The 19,335-nt window shown below is 37.9% G+C and overlaps 1 protein-coding gene across 1 annotated transcript in view; it reads right to left on the bottom strand.

Annotated features, from left to right (window-relative positions):
* Nucleotides 1-2,197: 2,197 nt before the first annotated feature.
* TRIM33 (tripartite motif containing 33) overlaps nt 2,198-19,335 on the bottom strand; it is an 81,032-nt gene continuing 63,894 nt past the window's right edge. Inside the window, exons 11-20 of the mRNA XM_073320068.1 lie at nt 18,888-19,088; nt 15,418-15,550; nt 12,326-12,389; nt 11,757-11,916; nt 10,510-10,856; nt 9,846-9,969; nt 8,821-8,895; nt 7,969-8,121; nt 5,909-5,959; nt 2,198-5,820 (exon numbers count right to left, since the gene is read on the bottom strand). Of these exons, the coding sequence (XP_073176169.1) occupies nt 5,608-5,820; nt 5,909-5,959; nt 7,969-8,121; nt 8,821-8,895; nt 9,846-9,969; nt 10,510-10,856; nt 11,757-11,916; nt 12,326-12,389; nt 15,418-15,550; nt 18,888-19,088 (1,521 nt within the window). The 3' untranslated portion in view covers nt 2,198-5,607. The remainder of the gene's footprint in view (nt 5,821-5,908; nt 5,960-7,968; nt 8,122-8,820; nt 8,896-9,845; nt 9,970-10,509; nt 10,857-11,756; nt 11,917-12,325; nt 12,390-15,417; nt 15,551-18,887; nt 19,089-19,335) is intronic.

Genomic DNA, 19,335 nt, shown 5'->3' with positions numbered 1-19,335 from the left:
TTCTCCTCTTTCCAAGACCTCTCTTCTACAAATAGGACAGAGCTGACTGCAAGGTATAACAGCCAAACTATCTGGCTTAACCACCGTCATGAGCAAGCAGCTATTACCCATGCTGAAGTGTTCATGGTGGTGTATGTGTGCACACGTCAGACACTTTTCTACAAGCGCTCATGCAGATAGCATTCAAACATGAGAGCCTCAACAACCCAAGAGGAAGAACTTTCAAAGCCATGCAACCTCCTTCCCTCACACTCCCCAGAACTAAAGTTCTAGATAACTTCCTACCATTTAGCTACCATTCAGAGACGGCCCTCTCCAAAACAATAATTGGACAAGCCAAGAATGCACCTTCTGGTACTATCCAGTCTAGTCTCATTTTAAAATGAGTAAATACACAAACCATGATGGAGAGATGGGTGGCAACAGCAAAGCCAAAGGAGGGAGAGAAACAAGGACCATTAGACAAAAATCATGCTAGGAATGTGCTTTACACCTTGTCCTGTTCTAGCTCATGCGCCAGATACTGCTCTCTTCTTTATTTGATAGACAGTCTTGCCCAACAATGGAGTTTACTTTTATTTGTACAAACTTTTGGTCTAAGTATTTACTGTTACCCACTATTGTGAAAATGACTTATCAAAATACATTTGTACCTTCTAAAGGTTTAGTTCAGATTTGCAAAAAAAAACTCAAATTGAAAAATTCTGCATTTTTCTAATTTAATAGAAATAACCAAAACAAAGTGGTTTTCAAACAATGCTTTAAACTGATCTAGTACAACTTCTACACCACATTCCAGAGTATTTAACAAGAAATATTTACAGGCAGCTAATGTATTAAATAACCATGAAAAGAAAAAACTTGCCTTTATTACACACCAGCAAAAAACACAGGAACAGAACAATTAGAAACTGTAACTGTTAAAGTTAAATATGATTATTCAGATAATACAGTATCACAGAAACAGCACTTTTTGAAGAATCATACTGAAGGATGACCAAAGTTAACTATGTGCAAAAAAGTTTAATTGCTGGAAACAAGAAATTATTGAGATTGCTGTGAAGTTAACCCTTCCATGAGTATGCTTACATATAAAATTAAAACAGGCTTGCAATTGCACAAATCTTTATAGGCTATATACATGTTTCATGATGTTTTGAACTTAAGAAATGTTCACATTCGCAGACCATTACCAGACATGCATTTTATTTTTTTATTCCTTTAAATTTAGGTCACACTCTAGAGAGAATGCTATAATAAGTCAGCCGTATAAAATTCTTTTAGTACCTTTCCTTGTATAAATTCAGTTAATTTTAAAGAAAGCAGCCTTCGGTTGTAAAGATCATTCAATAGAAAAGGGCAAAACTGCATTTCATACATTTAATAGTTTAGTTACAATAAAGATACCCAAATTAACTGCAATTTTTGAAAACTATTTTGATTCAGATACATTAAAAAGCATATAAAGGAGGACCCGAGTAGGCAAACCCAAGGAATTAAGATGGAAGTGTTACTGTACATGCATTTTTGACAAAGTAAAAGAAATTGCCATATCTGAAGTTACAATGTCTATGTTTAGTCTGAAATATGTCTATGTAAACTGTGGCATATACATTTTTTAAAAAAGTACCTCCATTATTTACTCAAACACCTACTTTTTAAAAAAATATGTAACTTTCCCCAATTTTTAAAATAAAATGCCACACTATATTGTCAATAACTCCTGCACACTTTGTTTTAAAAGCTAGACTTGGTGATATGCATACAAACTTTCCTATAAAACCACTATCCAAAGGAAAGGATTCCTGTCATGCTAATAGGCAACAGACAAAGCAGTTTTATTGCTTTTTCCAAGGAAGAGAATAAGAAAACAAGAAAAATAGCCTACATCCAGTACATCATACACGCAACTTTAAAACACTGTTGCCATTACCTAAGCTTAAATAGGATCAGCTAATAAACTGGGTTATACAACAGAATGGTAAGTTTGGGTTAATTTTAAAGATCTCAGTTAGTTCTGGTAGCTTGCAGAAATGTTTATAAAACATTTCACTGATCCAGTGTTGAGTATGTTGACATACCATCAGTGCCATACCACATAGTATTAATGGTGACATTTCACAAGAAACAAGCTATCTACACTTAACAGAGCATTTGTACTTTTAAAAGTTAGAGGAACAACCTTTTTGGATAGTAACTCAGCCTTAACATTGCATGGTAGGCCATTTAATTCCAGGGCACAGTTAAGTAAGAGACCTGAACCTATGTAGCTGGTTAAATTAACACTAATCACTAGTAATTTACATGGCAGGATACCTGCTGAGGTAATTGAGAAGTCCACAATTAGCACACTGTACGCTTTTCACTCCTGTTTCAAAGCAAGTTGCCTTTTACTTTTTTGGATTAACTTAAACTGCAGAACCATTTACAACAAAAAGTGAGATGCGAATGATCTTTTTACAGGAGCATTTAAAAATCAGAGCATATAGTTATATCACATGCCAAAATATCTTCTTGCTATCACATTAGAACATTGCAACTGTGCAGATAAACTATGATGCATGCACAGTGCACCCTAATATCTGCTACAAGGCTTAACCTTAATGTAAGGCATGTTCTAAATTCCAATGTAGCTCACAACTTTTATTTGCATCTATTGCACACACATCCTTCAGTACCTATCAATTGCCAAACAGAGGCCGCTCCGAATGTGTCCAGATGTTAATACAAAATTAATCAACTTGCTATTAAGTAAAATATATGCAAACCGGCACAAATACATTTTGGCTGAGTGAACTCTGAACAGTTCTAGGATAAATTTATGATCATAGTCTAAGGGAAGAAGCAGCAGATTAATGTAGCTTATATATCCGTCAGCATCCTTTATGAACGGAACCTAGCTAATTCCAAAAAGTTACTCTGATTTAGTATATTTGGAGTACCAAAAGGGAAAGAAAAAATGAAAAATATTTACTTGAGTGAATTGTTCTTCATTCTCATTTACTTGATTGGACTGTTCATTAAATTTGTTGTACACAAGTTAAGAAAATTTAAGATTTCTTGCCAACAGTTCAAATTTCATATAATCAATAGCAATAATCTTTATGGTCATCTGCAGAGATTAAAGGAAAAACTGGATAACGGGCAAGAATAAAACTTGAACTGTGACCAGGATCAAAGTTCAATGTCACTAACTGTGGTTTGTAGATGGAACTAATGGAATACAGGCTACTTTAAAGTTTAACAAAATTCCTCATAGTGAGTCTACCTGTTTATATGGAGCAGAACAAATCTAAAGTGTCTGAGAGGTTATATCAAAATGTTAAGACATCTGCAGAACATAGTGTTTAAATGCCATAAAATCTGGCAACACAAACTGAAGACAATCCACGAAATCTCATTTTCCACTGTTAATTCAATAGTGAATATTCCTTTTCAAATTGACAAGTTTTTCTGAGATAAACTAGAAACTGACAGGGAATAGGTGATGAGTGTAGTCACTAAGTGATCTAATCTTACCAAAAGGTTAGAATTTCCTACGCATACTTCCCATCCTTCTCTTCTGACACTCAAAGGTTTAACAAAGTGTCACTACATGAATGTACATAAGTATATTTTTAAAGAAGTTGAGTAACTACTTTTTGCATTCAAATATAAATGGTTTATAATGATTACATTTAATGGGACAAAATCCTTTGAGAAATCATCATTTGAACAAAATAAAACAAAAGGATCCAACACTTTTGTTCAAGTGTAAAGTTAAGGTAACCTAAGGAAGTAAGACAAAGCCGTAAATGCCTTCAAATCCCTTTCATTATTTTAGAGGGGATTTAGTCGCATGTGAATTAATTTTTTTTCTATGTAAATATAAAATTAATCCTAAGTGTTTTGCATAAAGAATTTTTTAGAGCATCATTTATGTTGATTCAATACATTTTTTGCTAAAAATATTTACCTCTACTTTATGGTTAAGTTAAATCTTTCTTTACATGCAAAGTTTGTCATATGACTCATTCATGCTGAATGTTAAAAAAAAATCATTTGCCACAGATCTGCTGTATTTAAGCAAAATTTCATGTCAAATTTACATTCTGGTCACCCTGATCTGGTCTGCGTTCACACAAAGGACTGTTTCATCTTATTCTAACAAAAGATTAATCTGTACAAAGGCTAAAAATTACATTTCTTGGTGCCAATCCTTGCAGATCAGGCCAGTAGAGGAAGTTTAACCAGTTCATTGTGCGGGTATGTCTACCCACAAATGCTGCACTCAAGGGAGTTTTCAATGGGAAGGTATAGCAGAGGTGCCTACTTTATACAGAGTTCGGATGGGGACTGATCTATTTTCAGAATTCAACCAGAAATCACTCAAAATTTCAAACCCTGGTCTGTGCAAGTGCTCCATTTTGTGGCTGGATAAGTAACCCAATTCCAACAGGTTTATTCTGATCTTTCTAGATATTTCACTCATAAGCTGCTTCTGAAGAAAGTTCTGAGTGGTTCTCTAATAAAATTAGATAGAACCTCAATATGAATGCAATGATAGAAATAGACAGCATATATTACCAATCTGCTCTTGATAGGAACATTAGTAAGAATACATATAAGCTTAAAAACAGCTCAGCAAATGTTGCTGAGCTGCAAAAAATTTCAGTCCACTATTTACAAGTAAGAAAGTGAATACAGAAAATTTTACACATTTGGTAGTCAGGTTATTGTTTGCCAATAGTGGTCTATCAGAAACGGATATTCGGGAAGACTGGAAAGTCACCAGTTATCTTCTCAGCCTAAATAGGTAAGTACAGAAAATTATATAACTAATATTGGCGCTATCTGCCTCTGCAGGGGGATTTGGAAGAGACAATAAAATCTTAAGAATTCCAACAAGAAATGAATTTAAGTGTTCTGTGCATAGGACTCCATTAATAACTATGTATGAACCCTACTGAAAAGCGTTCATTGCAGCCAGGCCTAGTCCTGCGTGTATTAAGAACTCACACTCCTGCACTTGCCAATTTAGAACAGTTTAATGATCATTTGTAATGTTTCTATACATAAAATGTTGTAAAGAAAGCAGAATCTAGATATTTGAATTAACACAGAAGATCAGTTACTCACAACATCACTTAAATGAGAAGGTGATAAAAGCAATGATGCAATTCACACTTATAAGTTCACACAAGAGGGGATTTTTTAGCAAAGTTTCTTACAGTTTAGACAGCAGTCCATCATGAAAGTGATATACAGTTGCTGTATTGGTCCAGTCTTGCAGAAAAGTTCACTAAGCAGCATGACAGTCCACTTATCTGTACAAGGAGCATCCTATATCAGCTCTGCATCTTTATCAACATTCACTCACCTCCAACTGTGAGAACATGCCAAGAGTGTCCTCGGGAAAAGAAAAGGGAATTCCAAGTAATCCAACCCCACAAAAAATTACAACCGAACTTTTCCCCCTTTGACAAGAATGTTTCTGTACACAGTTATTGTAATCTAATACTGTCTAAAAGCTATCAGCTTCTTCAAAATGACCACTGAAGGCATGATGATATTCCAGGAACACTTAAATAACAGTTTTTACAATAGGTTTAGGTCCGTATCATCAGATTACTTTATATGCACTGGTCTTTCATCTGATTTTAGACGTTTTCTACGCGGCTGTATAAAATCTTCATCGGAGTCCTCAGTTATTTCACCATCATCCTCTTCCTGCTCAAATTCAGGCAAAGGTTGGAAGGTCCTGTCTGGGTAGATGTCAGTAAGTTTATCTTCAAAGTACAACGCAACTGCCTTCCCTGCCTGTGCTACTTCTGAATCAGCCTGCAAATAAAAAAAAAAAAAAAAAGGAATATTCACCTGTTGGTAATGCACATCCCTTCACCAAGTGTGCGTGGTCTGAAACGCTTACCTTCAAATTAATCTCTTGTGTTTCTGCATAAACTTGAACAACTTTCATCATCTAAAAAGGATACCAGAGTCAAAAAAAATGAAATTATAATCCTTTCTAAAGTTATGAGATTGCATAGGGTTGGATGACTAAAGTTAGCCATAACAGGAAAAACAGATTGTTATGACCAGATAAGTATAGTTCTAAAATTCAGTGTTGTATAGGTCACCCTCTTTATAAGGCCGGTTCAAAAATCTATGGTTCATGAACCTTTGGCAAGATATGAAACCATCGTATAATAAGCGGCTCCCGGTCATGTTAAAACACATTATAATAAACGCTCATGACAACATTCCTTTATTATAAAGCTCAGTTGCCCAGAATGTTATCATGGAAAGTAAGTGCTCTATGCTTCAATCATAACAGAAGAGCTCCTGCATAAATCTTCTCTATAAAAGAAATGAGAGTGCATTCTTGTGGATCCATTTCCACTTTGATTACCTTCATGTGTCAAGCTATAAAAATGCATGAACTATATCTGAACCTGTGTCATGAGTAAGGATCTGGTTTATATCATGGTGGTCACCACTATCATGGATCTGTAAATTTTGCTATTTATATAGACCCTGCTGCCACACATTAACAGTTCATTAGTTCACTGTGATCTAGTCCTCTTTGAAAGAGACTAGTTTAAAGCCAACTAATGAACTTTTCATGTGGACCCTGTTGCCCTATATTAAACGTTGGTTAGTTTGCTTTGATCTAGCTCTGTTTCAAAGAGGACTACATCAATGTGAACTAAAACTGTTAATGCATGGGAGGAGGGTCCACAAGGTGGCCACGATCATAGCATGAAATTCACCTGACAGATAGTTATAAAGAGCTCAAGTTCAAAGTGCATGTGTTTAAGTCTATTGTGCAAAAGTGCCTCATTCTGAAACTTGTTTTTAACTGTTATTTTCACTATTCCAGTATTTTACATGAGGCTCAGTCAGTTTTAAACATAGGTTTGATTGCTCCAAAGGGCCTCTCTCTGTGCAGAGGACAGAAATGCTTTTTAAACATCAGAAATCTGAAGTTATACATTGAAGAGAACTATCAAGGTCATTTCACCATCACTAGGGCCCATGCAAGACCATTCCCTACAGTACATTCTGCAGGCCTTCATGTGATCTTGCTTTAAGTGTTCCAGAGATGGTCATTCTCCCCCACTTCTCTCCAGGACTATTCCAGGGGGCTCAGCATCAAGGACTTTTCTGTGACATTCAGATTAAATTTTCCTTTTCTTTGTTCCACTTTATTACGGTTATACGCTCTACACCACCTGAAGTGGGACCTCCCCGCTAGGGATTCACACTCTTCAGCTCTTCCTGTGAGCGAGTTCTTCCCACAGCTACTGGAGCATCTATCCACATTCCTCAGAAAAGTTTTACATCCCTGTGCGGACTACCCATTTAAGGTCTGCTTCTGTGCCAGACTAGACATCTATGAGCCAGACGGAGAGAGAACGGCCAGATCTTTTGGGGACTAACAGAAAGACTTTTGGGGCTCTGCTTACAGTTATGAAAGCCTGATTCTGGGAGCTCAGGAAGAGACAACCAGTAGGGGGTTCTCTCTAGATACGCTTTTTTCCTTAGCGGTACAAGTTTATGGCATAATATTGATAAGCATTAATGGTATATTCCATTTGGAATATTTTGGAGGACTGCCCAATTTACACCACACCACAGGTCTCAGCAACAGCCACAATCCAGTCAAGATGCGCCAGCCAGAATGCCTTAGCAAATAACTGCTCCCTCACATCATGAATTTAATCCCTAAGTACAGCTATTGCAGAGTTCACGACTTCCCACAAACACATGTAAAAGTTTTCCTTCAGTGGACTTTATAGCCTCTTCTAACTAAAACCGTAGGCAAGATCTGTCATTACTTGGTTTGTATTTACTTATAAAGGGTCCGACTCTGCATCTGCTCCACACATGGAACTCCCACAGACTGAAAACTGGAGTTCTGTGTGAGGCAGCTGTGGAATCAGCATAAATCTCAATCCAAAAATGTTTACAGTTTGGAAGTTAACATACTTCATTAAACCTTTCACAGTTCTTGAAGATCAGCCGGACATCTGCCACAAAGTCGTCAGGAGTTTGGTAGTGCTGGGAATGTTTCTTTTGCAGCTTCTTTTTTACTGTAGACAAATCCATTGGTTTCTTTATAATTTTATAGTAGTTTGGTATCTGTGAAGAAAGCATACATCTAATCACAAACCACCAAAAAAGATTGATATGCAATTTTTATACTTCACAAAAGGAGAATTAAAGCTACTTATCAGAATATCAAAATAGCATCCAGCCAACCCCATCATAGCATGTACACACAGGGAACAATCAGAAGCAACTACCTCAGTTCATAAGGAAGGAAAGAGGGCAATCGGAGGTTTTATTAACACAACGTATTTTGTTATATTTTAGTGCCGGTTATTAGTATTCGGGAGAGAAACTTGTGTATAAAGATATTAGACCATCGCTATCTTTTCCAGAATAATTAAAATAAACTTGTTTTACATCTCAAAATACAAAACTGCCAAGCAGATCAGATTTTTTGGTTTAATTCAAATGTTTCTTTTAAAGCCTCTTGCTAAGCATAAATGGTACAATATTTTGCATTTTATAAGATATCCCTAATCCTCTCCAGTTCATTCAGTTATTGCTATTGGGAAGGATTTTTTTAATTAATGGGTTTAATGGTTCAGAAGTACCATGCTAGATAAGACCAGTGACATTTTCAGACTTGTTTTACTCCAGAAGTATCTCAATGACAAATATGGCAAGAACAAGCAACTCATTCCAAAAAACAAAACTTGTCACGACGGTGGTCTTTTGGTGACATTGCTGACGTTTTATTTTTTCCCCAGTTTCATGTAGCAGGAGACTCACCGAGGCTGGGACTGGCTCCTGGAATTCAATGCTCAGCTCATGGCAATATAGGTAAAGCAGGAGACGTTCACATTTCTTGCAAAGGAACAAAAAACTTCAAGTGAATATCTCTTTTTAATCCTCAGTCTAAAAACTGATACTTAACTAATTTAAATAGGTTCAGATTATGTAGTCTCAATAGTAGAAAATGAAGTCCTACAAGCCTAGAAGCCTCTTCATTCAAAGAGTGTAAAAGGTAACATTTATAGAGTGCTATATTGTTGGAGGAGAAGGAAAGAGTGCCTTTACTTTGGCTCGCACAATATACTTAATATAAAAGCTCTTGACTCCTTTTTTTGGCTTTCCTTTCCCCAAAAGAAAGCTGGGGTTAATAAAACAAAAATTGCAGAACAAGGCAATACATTAAATAACCAAATTAGAACAGAGCAACTGTTCAATGACACTGTTACTATTCATATTGTTAAATGCAACGGAACTACACTTCGGTCTGAACTATTCGTTTAATTCTGGATTTATGAAAAATCTGAAATTCCATTCAAATAATTGTTTTCAATATTTCCCCTCAAACATTTCCTTAATTCAATTTTTTGGTAAGTTTCTCTGAAGAATTTATTCATGATGAAGAAGTTCTAAGGACTATTCTGACTGCTGATTCAAAACTCCTGATTCTCCATATATAAAGCTAGAAATCATTTGGACACAGTCAAGACATTTTGCCATATACTTGCTCTTAGAAATACCTATCAGCATGTCTCCCCATGAATTTAAGGCATCAAATTTACATATTGTTATGTAGGTAGGTTAAAACATCCATGTTAAATCCACAAAAGAGCTTCCAATTAAAAACTTGTAGAAGGTATATTAAAATTAACTTTTAAATGTGAATTAATTTTATTAGTTGTGTGCTCACAGAAATTTTAACCCACTGGACAAGTACAGCGATAATATAGGGATGCCCAGTAACAATCAATCAAGTCAAAGGTGACAGTTTTTAGATGCAGATACCTACAGTATTTGACACATACCCTTTGGTCCACAGGACTTAAGCCTTGTGCTGTTTTCCCCTTCTTACTATGTTGCAAATTGTCACAATCATATTCTACTTCAGGTTTGCTTAGATCTCTGCAGAATGTACATATCCACTCCCCACTAAATAGGAAGAGAGACAATTAGTCCAGGAATCCACCAGAGATTACGTGGGTAAAAAAAACTTTACCCACGAAAGCTTATGCCCAAATAAATCTGTTAGTCTTTAAGGTGCCACCGGACTCCTTGTTGTTTTTGTGAATACAGACTAACACGGCTACTCCCCAATACTTGACACCAGAGATTACGTCTACTACATGACCACTATGACGTTTCTACAGCTTCTATGCTTTTCAAAAGTTAAGTTGTACTGCATTAAAGACTCCTCCAGTGTAGAATTTACCATGGTGTAAGTGTTAAATCATGTATGCACCAAACACTCTGTGCACCACTTTAAAAATCACTGGAAAATACTGACATTGACAGAATCAGCACAGAACAGCTATAAAGCAAAATAAATCCTAAGAACAAAGACAATATACATGCTAGGGAAGTTTTTATGCTATTCATGGGCACTGAGGTTCCCAATTCTGAGTTTCACTGTGTGAATAAGCCCACAAAACTCTTTTTGGGCACCAGTAACATTATTTTAATTTCTGGTACCTTGGAAAGCTGAGAAGTGTTGGTACATGACAAGTGAGGTGAAACACTTTGGGGCACTTTTCACAACATAACAAATCGCCTCCATTTTGGCATACAGCACACCAGTCTTCATTTGGATCATCCTCTTTGTTGTTGCCTTCTCCTCCAATTCTAGCTGACCGATGCATTAGACTTCGCACTGGCGATTTCCCATTTACAAGACTATGTCCAGACTGTTTGCAACTTTCACTTAAATCTGTTGGTTCAGTTTTTACATGATTTTCAAGACTTCCTAATGCTTCCAACTCGCTTTCCAGATGCAAGTTAGTGGAGAGAGGTGGTGTCAAGCTGCTCTCAGGACTGCTAAGCTGAAATAAAATTACTGCATGAAAATCTGCAAAGAGATCAGTTTTACAAATACATCTTTCCTCATATGGTTGGAATCAGAAGCCATCTGCTGCTTACTAGCACTTCAAATTAAAATGCTTCCCAAAACAAACAAATATTGGCAATTCATTGTCAGATATTTGAGTTACATACTATATGGAGAACAAGCATACCTTATTTTTTATGCTAAATTGCATAGGACTTTAATAGAGTTACAAACATTCAGTAGATTGATCCTGAGAGAACATGCCAGTGAATTATCAGAAGCTTTTATTAGCTAGAGATTAAAAACGGTAAACATACTAAACCCTTGATGGCAGTTTTACTGAGATCCCAAAGACAGCACCAGCTGGGGGACTAGCCTGCCTCTGGCTCGATGCATCAGCTGTTCAGCATGTATACCAAAGGACAGAATAAAGTCCTAAGTAAGATGCCAATTTGAGATTAAGCTCCGATTTGTTTCTACTGTACTGCTTTCACTGCTGTATTACCTGACAGCAACATATGTAACACTTGGTAGGATAGGACGCCTTGCACAAGATACTAGGTCAAATCCAGCCCAGCTCAGTAGCAAACAAAACTGCTACAATCTGATATCTGTATGGGGGCATGCATCAAAAAAGTGGGAATCCTAGTCTTTTTGCCAGTAGACTGATGTCCACCTCACTACACCCATCAACACTGTTGGCAGCCTTAGCTGCAGTTTCAGCAGAGGTATCAAGGAAACTGAAATGCCCTCATCTCTCGAACTGGCCCATACAGAACAGAGTTTAGGGATGTTACTAGGGGCTGGTATCTTGCCCTTTTGTCTCCAGGGCTGTGAGGCACCTTTATGGATTTCCAAATTCTTAAAGATGCCATTGGGCACAGGGCAACTTTACCATGCATGCACTCCTCCTGCCATCCTCTGTTTTTTCTTGCTTCACTGCTCCTGAGAAACTGCATATCTCTTCCTCTGTCCCTGGCTCTTGCTTGACTTTCACGTGGTCAGACTTGAAATTAATGCCAGTCTTTTCAGCAGTTCTGCCCGATGAACCACAGCTAGAAAGACAAGAGTACATGGAAAGATTAGCTGCAATTGAAACTGACAAAACACTAGTCAGGGATGATCTAGATTTACTTGGTTTTGCCTCCTCAGCGCAGCGTGGACTTGACCTCTCCAGGTCCCTTCCAGTCCTACATTTCCATGTTTAAAACAATTTAAGGGAATGTTTCAAAGCCAAAGCTATTACTGTGAATTTTCTGATGTCTACATTTTACAAAATATAAGGACAGACATCTGGCAACATAATTTTTCAATAATTATTTTCCTGTATGTATTCACTTCAATTAAGAGGTCATAGTTATAACAGTAGCTAATAGTGACTTGCTGTTGATTTTAGTTTAAACTTTAACATGTTCTTTACATTTGATTTTTCAGCCACACACTGTTAACTAAGAACACACTCACCTGCCTCTGCTGCCCGTGCTGGAAGTGCTGGGTGGCCTCACGGGGGTGTGGGAATTGGATAACCCTGAAAAAGTATAAATCACTTTTCATAAATATCTACCGTAGGTTACATATAACTAGTATTCTACAACAACATAATTGAAAGTGATGCTAAATGGAATAAGTCAGTGATTCATGCAAGTCAGTGATCCTTTAGTCCACTGGCTATCAACCTTTCCAGATTACTGCACCCCTTTCAAGAATCTGATTTGTCTTGCGTACCCAAAGTTTCGCCTCACTTAAAAACTACTTGCTTACAAAAATCAAACAAAAATCCCAAGTGTCGCAGCACATAGTTACTGAAAAATTGCTGACTTTCTCATTTTTACCATGTAATTATAAAATAAATTAATTGGAATGTAAACATTGTATTTACATTTCAGTGTATAGTATATAAAGCAGTATAAACAAGTCACTGTCTGTATGAAATTTTATGAAATTGTACTGAATTCCCTAGGGCTTTTTATGTAGCCTGTTGTAAAACTAATAACTCCTCACTTAACGTTGTAGTTACGTTGAAAACACAACTAAGCGAAACAATGTTAAGCGAATCCAGTTTCCCCCGTAAGAATGAATGTAAATAGGGGGGTTAGGTTCCAAGGAAATTTTTTTTGCCAGACAAAAAGATGACATATACATATGCAGTATAAGTTCTAAACAATTTTAAACTACCCAGCAGTGTTGATTGTGAAGTTTGGCTGACGTGGTGCAGTCAGAGGGTGAAAGAGGGTGGATTGTCCGGCTGCTCCTCTTGCTGTTCTTTCCAAAGTGCTGGGGGGGGAGGGAGGGGTGCTAAAACCCTGGCTCTGCCCCAGGCCCGCCCCTCACTCCCCCCCAGCCTCCTGAATACCGTGAAACAGCTGATTGCTGCAGGCGGGGGGTGGGGTGTTGCTGATCTGCGGGTCTGCTGGCGGATGGAGGTGCTGGGGTGTGTGTATGTGTGTGGAGGGGAGCTGATGGGGGGCTGCCAGCCCACCCTGGTTCCAAGCCCCCAATAGCCAAACAATGTTCTAAGCAAACATTGCACAACTTTAAATGAATATGTTCTCTAACAGATCAGCGATGTAACAATGGAACAACGTTAACTGGAACGATGTTAAGCGAGGAGTTACTTTAGGTAGATATCTAGATGACTTGATGTACCTCCTGAAAGACCTCTGTGTACTCCCAGGTGTACATGTATCCCTGGTTGAGAACCACTGCTAGTTTAGTCCTTGGCTCAAACATAAAAAAGCAGATCTGATACAGAATCTGGCATGTTTGCGTTAGTTTGTCAATTGCCTTTTCATTTATAATCCCAGTAACTACTTAATTTAATACAAATATAAAAGAGACCAATATTCTAAATGCCTCTTTTTATCATCTATGAATTATCCTGATCTGGTCATCACCACCACACGTTGCAAATAAATGTTAGTCTCTGAACAAAAGTTGTCACTTGTGTTTTAAGTTTCTAGTCTTATTTTCAACCCATGTTTCAGGACCAACTTTCTACTCATCTGTTTTAAAACAGCTGGATTGTTCGCTATTGCAAATAAAGTCAGCAGAAAGGTAGACCCACAGCATGCGTTTTGTATGTGAGCTTAGAGAAAATACATTTATACTGTAAGCATACACTAACTCACAATTCAGACCAAGCTAGCTTGGCAGGCTGCAGGGAAAGAACTAAATGATGGAAAGACCTGTATGGAATTGCTGAAACCTGTTTTTCTTGTGACCAGTATTTCTGAAATAGCCATTTGCATTATGGAATGTTAGGTGATTTCAGTAATGTAATTTGTTCAGATGCAGAACAAAAGCTTGGTTCAAAATTATATGTACTTCTAAAAGAACTGTGCAAATAGCAAACTCCTTACGTAACTCTGGATCTCTCCCTAAGCAGGGTATCTAATGAAATTCGGTAAGTTCCCTTCACAAAACCTGGAATGGACTGGAGCTTCATAAGTCAAATCATTCCAACTGAACTGTGGACTCAGAGCTAAGTCTGCAAGGTGATATGGTAACAAAAAGGTCCAATGGACTTTTGAGGAACACAGAGGTCTAACGTCACAGCACAGAAACGTGCTGGACCCTCTCTGGGCCTCTGGAATACTGTGTTCCCTTTTGGGCACTTCCTTCACATAAAAACATCGTTTGGGGGAAAAAGGGTAGGGTGCTAGAGGGACTGATTTACAAGGAAAGGCAAGTTCATGACCAAAGTCTAGCGGAGTGTTTCTCAAATGTGGCCACCACGGGCTTTTCTTGCAGCCACAGCCTGCTTGGTGGTGATATGGGGGGGGGGGGAGGGCGCAAAGCAACAGCCCCTCCACCAGGGCCACCAGCAGGGGCAGGTCCCCGCCCCATTCTGGAGCCACAAACACTAGCAGCAGGCAACCATTGAGAGTTCCCCACCACCCGAGGGGCAGTTGGGCTTGGGCTTCCGGCTTCAGCCCTGGGGTGGTGGCGGCTCCGGCCATGTGGCAGCAGGCTCCATTCTCCCAGCTGCAGTGTTTCGGGCTCCAGCCCCGGGCTCACCCACACAGGTCCTCTCCACCTCCCTCCCCACCTTTGGCTTAATGTGTCCCCCAGCTTGCAGGGGCCGAGTAAATCTGCTGTGAAAAGTGATAATATACAAATATCACTTTTCACAGTAGCAGATTTACTAGATAACAAGTCTTAAAAAAAAAATCAACTAAAAATAGCAAAACATGTAAAGCATTTTATTTGTGTTTCTGTTTAGGTCCAGTAAAGAACAGAGACAACTGTACATTATTTTTTATTATTGAGTCTGCAAAAAAATCAGCTTCAATAAATTGCAATGATTTGGACATGTATATGTGCATATTTGTTTTTCCTAAAGTTAATTAAGTATTTTAGGAAAAATTGTCAGAGCAGCCACCAGCAAGAGTTGGTGGCCAAACTCTGAAGCCACCAAAAACATTGTTGAGAGAACCTCTGGGTGAACGTACCAAAAAAGGAGAGGAATATTACTTTCTTGTACATTGGGGAAATCACTTACCAATTGTTTTAAGCCTAAAATATCAAAAATACCTACCACCCTCATTCCCGCTTACCTGATGATCCTGGAGACAGGGCTGAGGGTCCTGGGGAAGGATTCATGGTGCTTGTAGGCTGAGGGGGTAGGTGACTGCCTGAGATGTATCTACTTAGTAGGTTATCTAAATTACTTGAACCAGCATCTTCCAGCTGAAAACAAATCAAACAAAAACAAATTTGAGCTGGGGAAGTCAAATGAGATTAAACCATTAACAGTTTTTCATCTATATGCACATGTAAATATACATGCATGTTAGATTAGCTGAACTGTTTTACCAAATTTAAATTTGAAAATGGTTTTCTACCAGTGTAACTCATCAGTACTTATGAGAAACACTTACACAATTACTACCACTTAATAAAGATAAGCAATATTGATTCACAATATATTCTGAATCCTCATCTTCTAAGAATTACAACCTCCATTCAGAAAACACTTCTGTACTTGCAAGTTAATTTCTTACACCTGATAATGCTGAACAATGGACAAAACCTAATAAAAACAGTACCAGAATTTGTGATTCTCGGATATGCTTTAATTTTAGTCTTAATAGTCAAGACTCACTGGCAAGCATATTAGGGGGCCTGGTGTTTAAGTTGGCCTTTCAATTATTCACTTAAATGTCTTCACCATATAAGAAAGAAACTCATTTCACCATAGTGGAGCAATTTAAATCGACTGATATAATTCATTAGACTTTTTTTTAGGTCCTTGATTAAATCAGGTTGAGACCGTAAAATCAATTAGAAAATTTATATTACAACTTCAGATTATAAATATATAATGATTAAATTATAAATGCTTTTAAAAAATGCTATCCTCCCAGTATTTATCTTATTTGAATTTTACAAAAATATAGCACTAGCTATTTGCTTATCAATATTGTAAGAGTTTGTGTTGTTCTCACAATAAGGATGCTAATGACACACTAGACTTCTCTTTTTCAGCAAACAATAATGAAGTGTGAAAACTTCAACAGAAAAAAAGACCTATGTAAAATTTGAATTCTTACTAACAGGAAAATTAGAACAAGTACAATTTAAAACTATAAAATAAAAAAACCTAGTAACCTGTAAATAAATATCTATTTTGACTAAAAAATTATTTTATCATCATCACTCTCAGTTTCACTAAAGACAAGGGTTCTCAAACTGGGAGTTGGGACCCCTCGGGGGTCATGAGGTTATTACATGGGGGGTTGCAAGCCGTCAGCCTCTACCCCAAACCCCACTTTGTCTCTAGCATTTATAATGGTGCTAAATATATAAAAAATTGTTTTAAGTTCATAAGGGGGGGGGGTCTCATGCAGAGGCTTGCTGTGCAAAAGGGGTCACCAGTACAAAAGTTTGAGAACCACGGACTAAAGCCAACAATTATAAGAGTAGTCATGAATTAGGAAACAGTAGTTTCATACCCTATCTCTCTAAAGGAAGAAAGATCTGTTGGAGGTTAACACAATGAGAGGTTTCAGAGTAACAGCCGTGTTAGTCTGTATTCGCAAAAAGAAAAGGAGTACTTGTGGCACCTTAGAGACTAACCAATTTATTAGAGCATAAGCTTTCGTGAGCTACAGCTCACTTCATCAGATGCATATCTGATGCAGTTTCCACGATATGCATCTGAGGAAGTGAGCTGTAGCTCACGAAAGCTTATGCTCTAATAAATTGGTTAGTCTCTAAGGTGCCACAAGTACTCCTTTTCTTTTTGCGAACACAATGAGAGGTGCACGTAGCATTTATACAAGACTTTACGTTTTCAAAACACCCCAAAGTCACCCAGTTAAGCTTGTGTTACGGTATATCCTACCATCAGACCCTTCTATCTTGGTGGCCATAAAATTTGTTTAAAACTGCAAGGCCATAGTCTAGTGAGCTCTTCTTTTCCAGTGGCTCAACAACAATGAGCTTCAGCGCTGCAGACCAATTTAACCACCTCAAAAATGTGCCATAGGTGTCCTTGAGCCTATGCACATTTCTCTGTTTCCTGATATGCTTTTAGGCAAGTAAATTACTTGATTTGATGAGCAATAGCAAAATAGGCTCTAGTTAAATTAGGGCTTGTCTATATGGAAAAGCTATTCTGAAGTAAGCTAAGGTGGGAATTTAAATGGATATAGTTATACCAATATAGCTTATCCCCCTACACGGGGGTACATTAAATCCTATGTCAGCATTGGGAAGAACTAGATCAACTGCTGAAGTCCCTTCAAGCCCTACATTTCTCTCATTCTAGAAGAGTGCCTTTTTATGTAGTTTAGGTCATTCTGAAAGGGGTTTAAGCTAAACTGAAAAAAGCCACCCGGACTGGAATGAGAGTGACCACATGGGGAGTTCTACCGGTATTAGAGCACCAGCTTTGCTATAGTCAAGGTTCAGCATTGCTTTCTGTTTAAAGGTGGTCTATTCTAAGTGCTCTAAAATCCAAGTGCTCACTGTCTTAAGCTTGCTGTGTCTCAGAGGTGCTTGATAGTGTTAGCTGACCAAGTTTGGGGTCATTTGAGCCAGTGGAGCCTGAGACAGCCCCCCAAAAACATAACAGCATTTTACAAAATGATCTTTTACTTTTTTTTTTTTTTTGCACACAACTGGACTTAAACTGTAACTATGATCCTCCCATAACTGATCTCAGTTGCTCAGGATCTCTCTCAGGTAGTACTGGGGAAGCAATACCAAAAAAGTTAATGGTGACGTTTGTAATTCCACATCAGTGTGTGCCAAACTGACATACCTAAAAGAGTGAAACGTACATGTGCAGCAAGATTAGGGGTCTGTTCGAGCAAGAGGGTTTCCAGGCAGTCTGTTGTCACAGTAATGGAATGGCTGAAGGGGACATATTATGGTTACATGTTCTCTAGCATCTGTGAGGGCACAGTGATGAGTATGTTTTTTTGGTGTGTTAGGGCTTGGCTCAAACAGGACAGAGTTAAAATAAACCCCCACCATGCAATCTTAACTCAATATTTCCTTCTTTTCAGAGTTTGTTTTTAGCTACTCTGCACATTCTGGAACGACATGAGGCACCATTAACAACCTTAGCTCTGTATTCAAGTTTTGGGCATTTAAATAACTATTGGTTTATATACCAGCATAATTATACCAGTATAACTTTCCTGTGTAGACAAGCCATAAGTTACTGAAAACAGCCACCTAAGACTGACATTTTCTTGTGACTCCAAGTGTGCCTTGGTGTCAATTTTTTGTATCAAGCATTACATCACTCCATGAAGCGCTGCCTAATTTAACATTAGTATGCTGTATCTAAAAGCTGAGTAGATCAGCGCTGGATGGTTCAACAGTTGGTATATCCAACACAAGACTTCAAATTCCAGTTCTTACTACTTAGAATGATCTCAAACAGTAACAGCCTTATTACAGTCTTCAAGTAATGGTGCAAATACAAAAAACATATGAAGAAAAAAAGATTTTAATGAAGGAAAGTTAGTGATCACCTCATCTATAGCAGAATGAGCGGATTTTCTGCACTAACCTGTATGGGTGGAATATCTGGCAAGGAAGGTAGATTCTCTGGGTTTGTGACTGAAGGAATAAGTTCTATTGCTGTAACAGACGGACTTGTTGGACCACGGTTTGCATTTGCCATGGTAGCTGTCGTAGGACTAGTTGGATTGATAGTAGTGTTGTGCACTGAAACAACTGGAAAGGGCCCGGCATGCCCTGGGTTAGAATGCTGTTGGAAAAGTCAGGAAAAATAGACAACTATTGTGTTAGGGCTAAAGGCAGCAAAATATTCACCTTGGGTACAAAATTATAGGACTTTAAACTACATGCTGGTCCCCGACACCCAACCAGCTAGTCTCAATCTAGTTTAGCAATGTTTGCAGGAAATATGCAGTCCCTTTTCTGTATGAAAATTACAATCTAACGCAATGTAAACAACCAACCAGCACTGAACATTAGAATGGAACGGGGAAAAA

This window comes from Lepidochelys kempii, chromosome 21 (assembly GCF_965140265.1).
Source record: "Lepidochelys kempii isolate rLepKem1 chromosome 21, rLepKem1.hap2, whole genome shotgun sequence".
NCBI classification, from domain to species: Eukaryota; Metazoa; Chordata; order Testudines; family Cheloniidae; genus Lepidochelys; species Lepidochelys kempii.
This window is presented reverse-complemented; position numbering and strand designations above follow the sequence as displayed.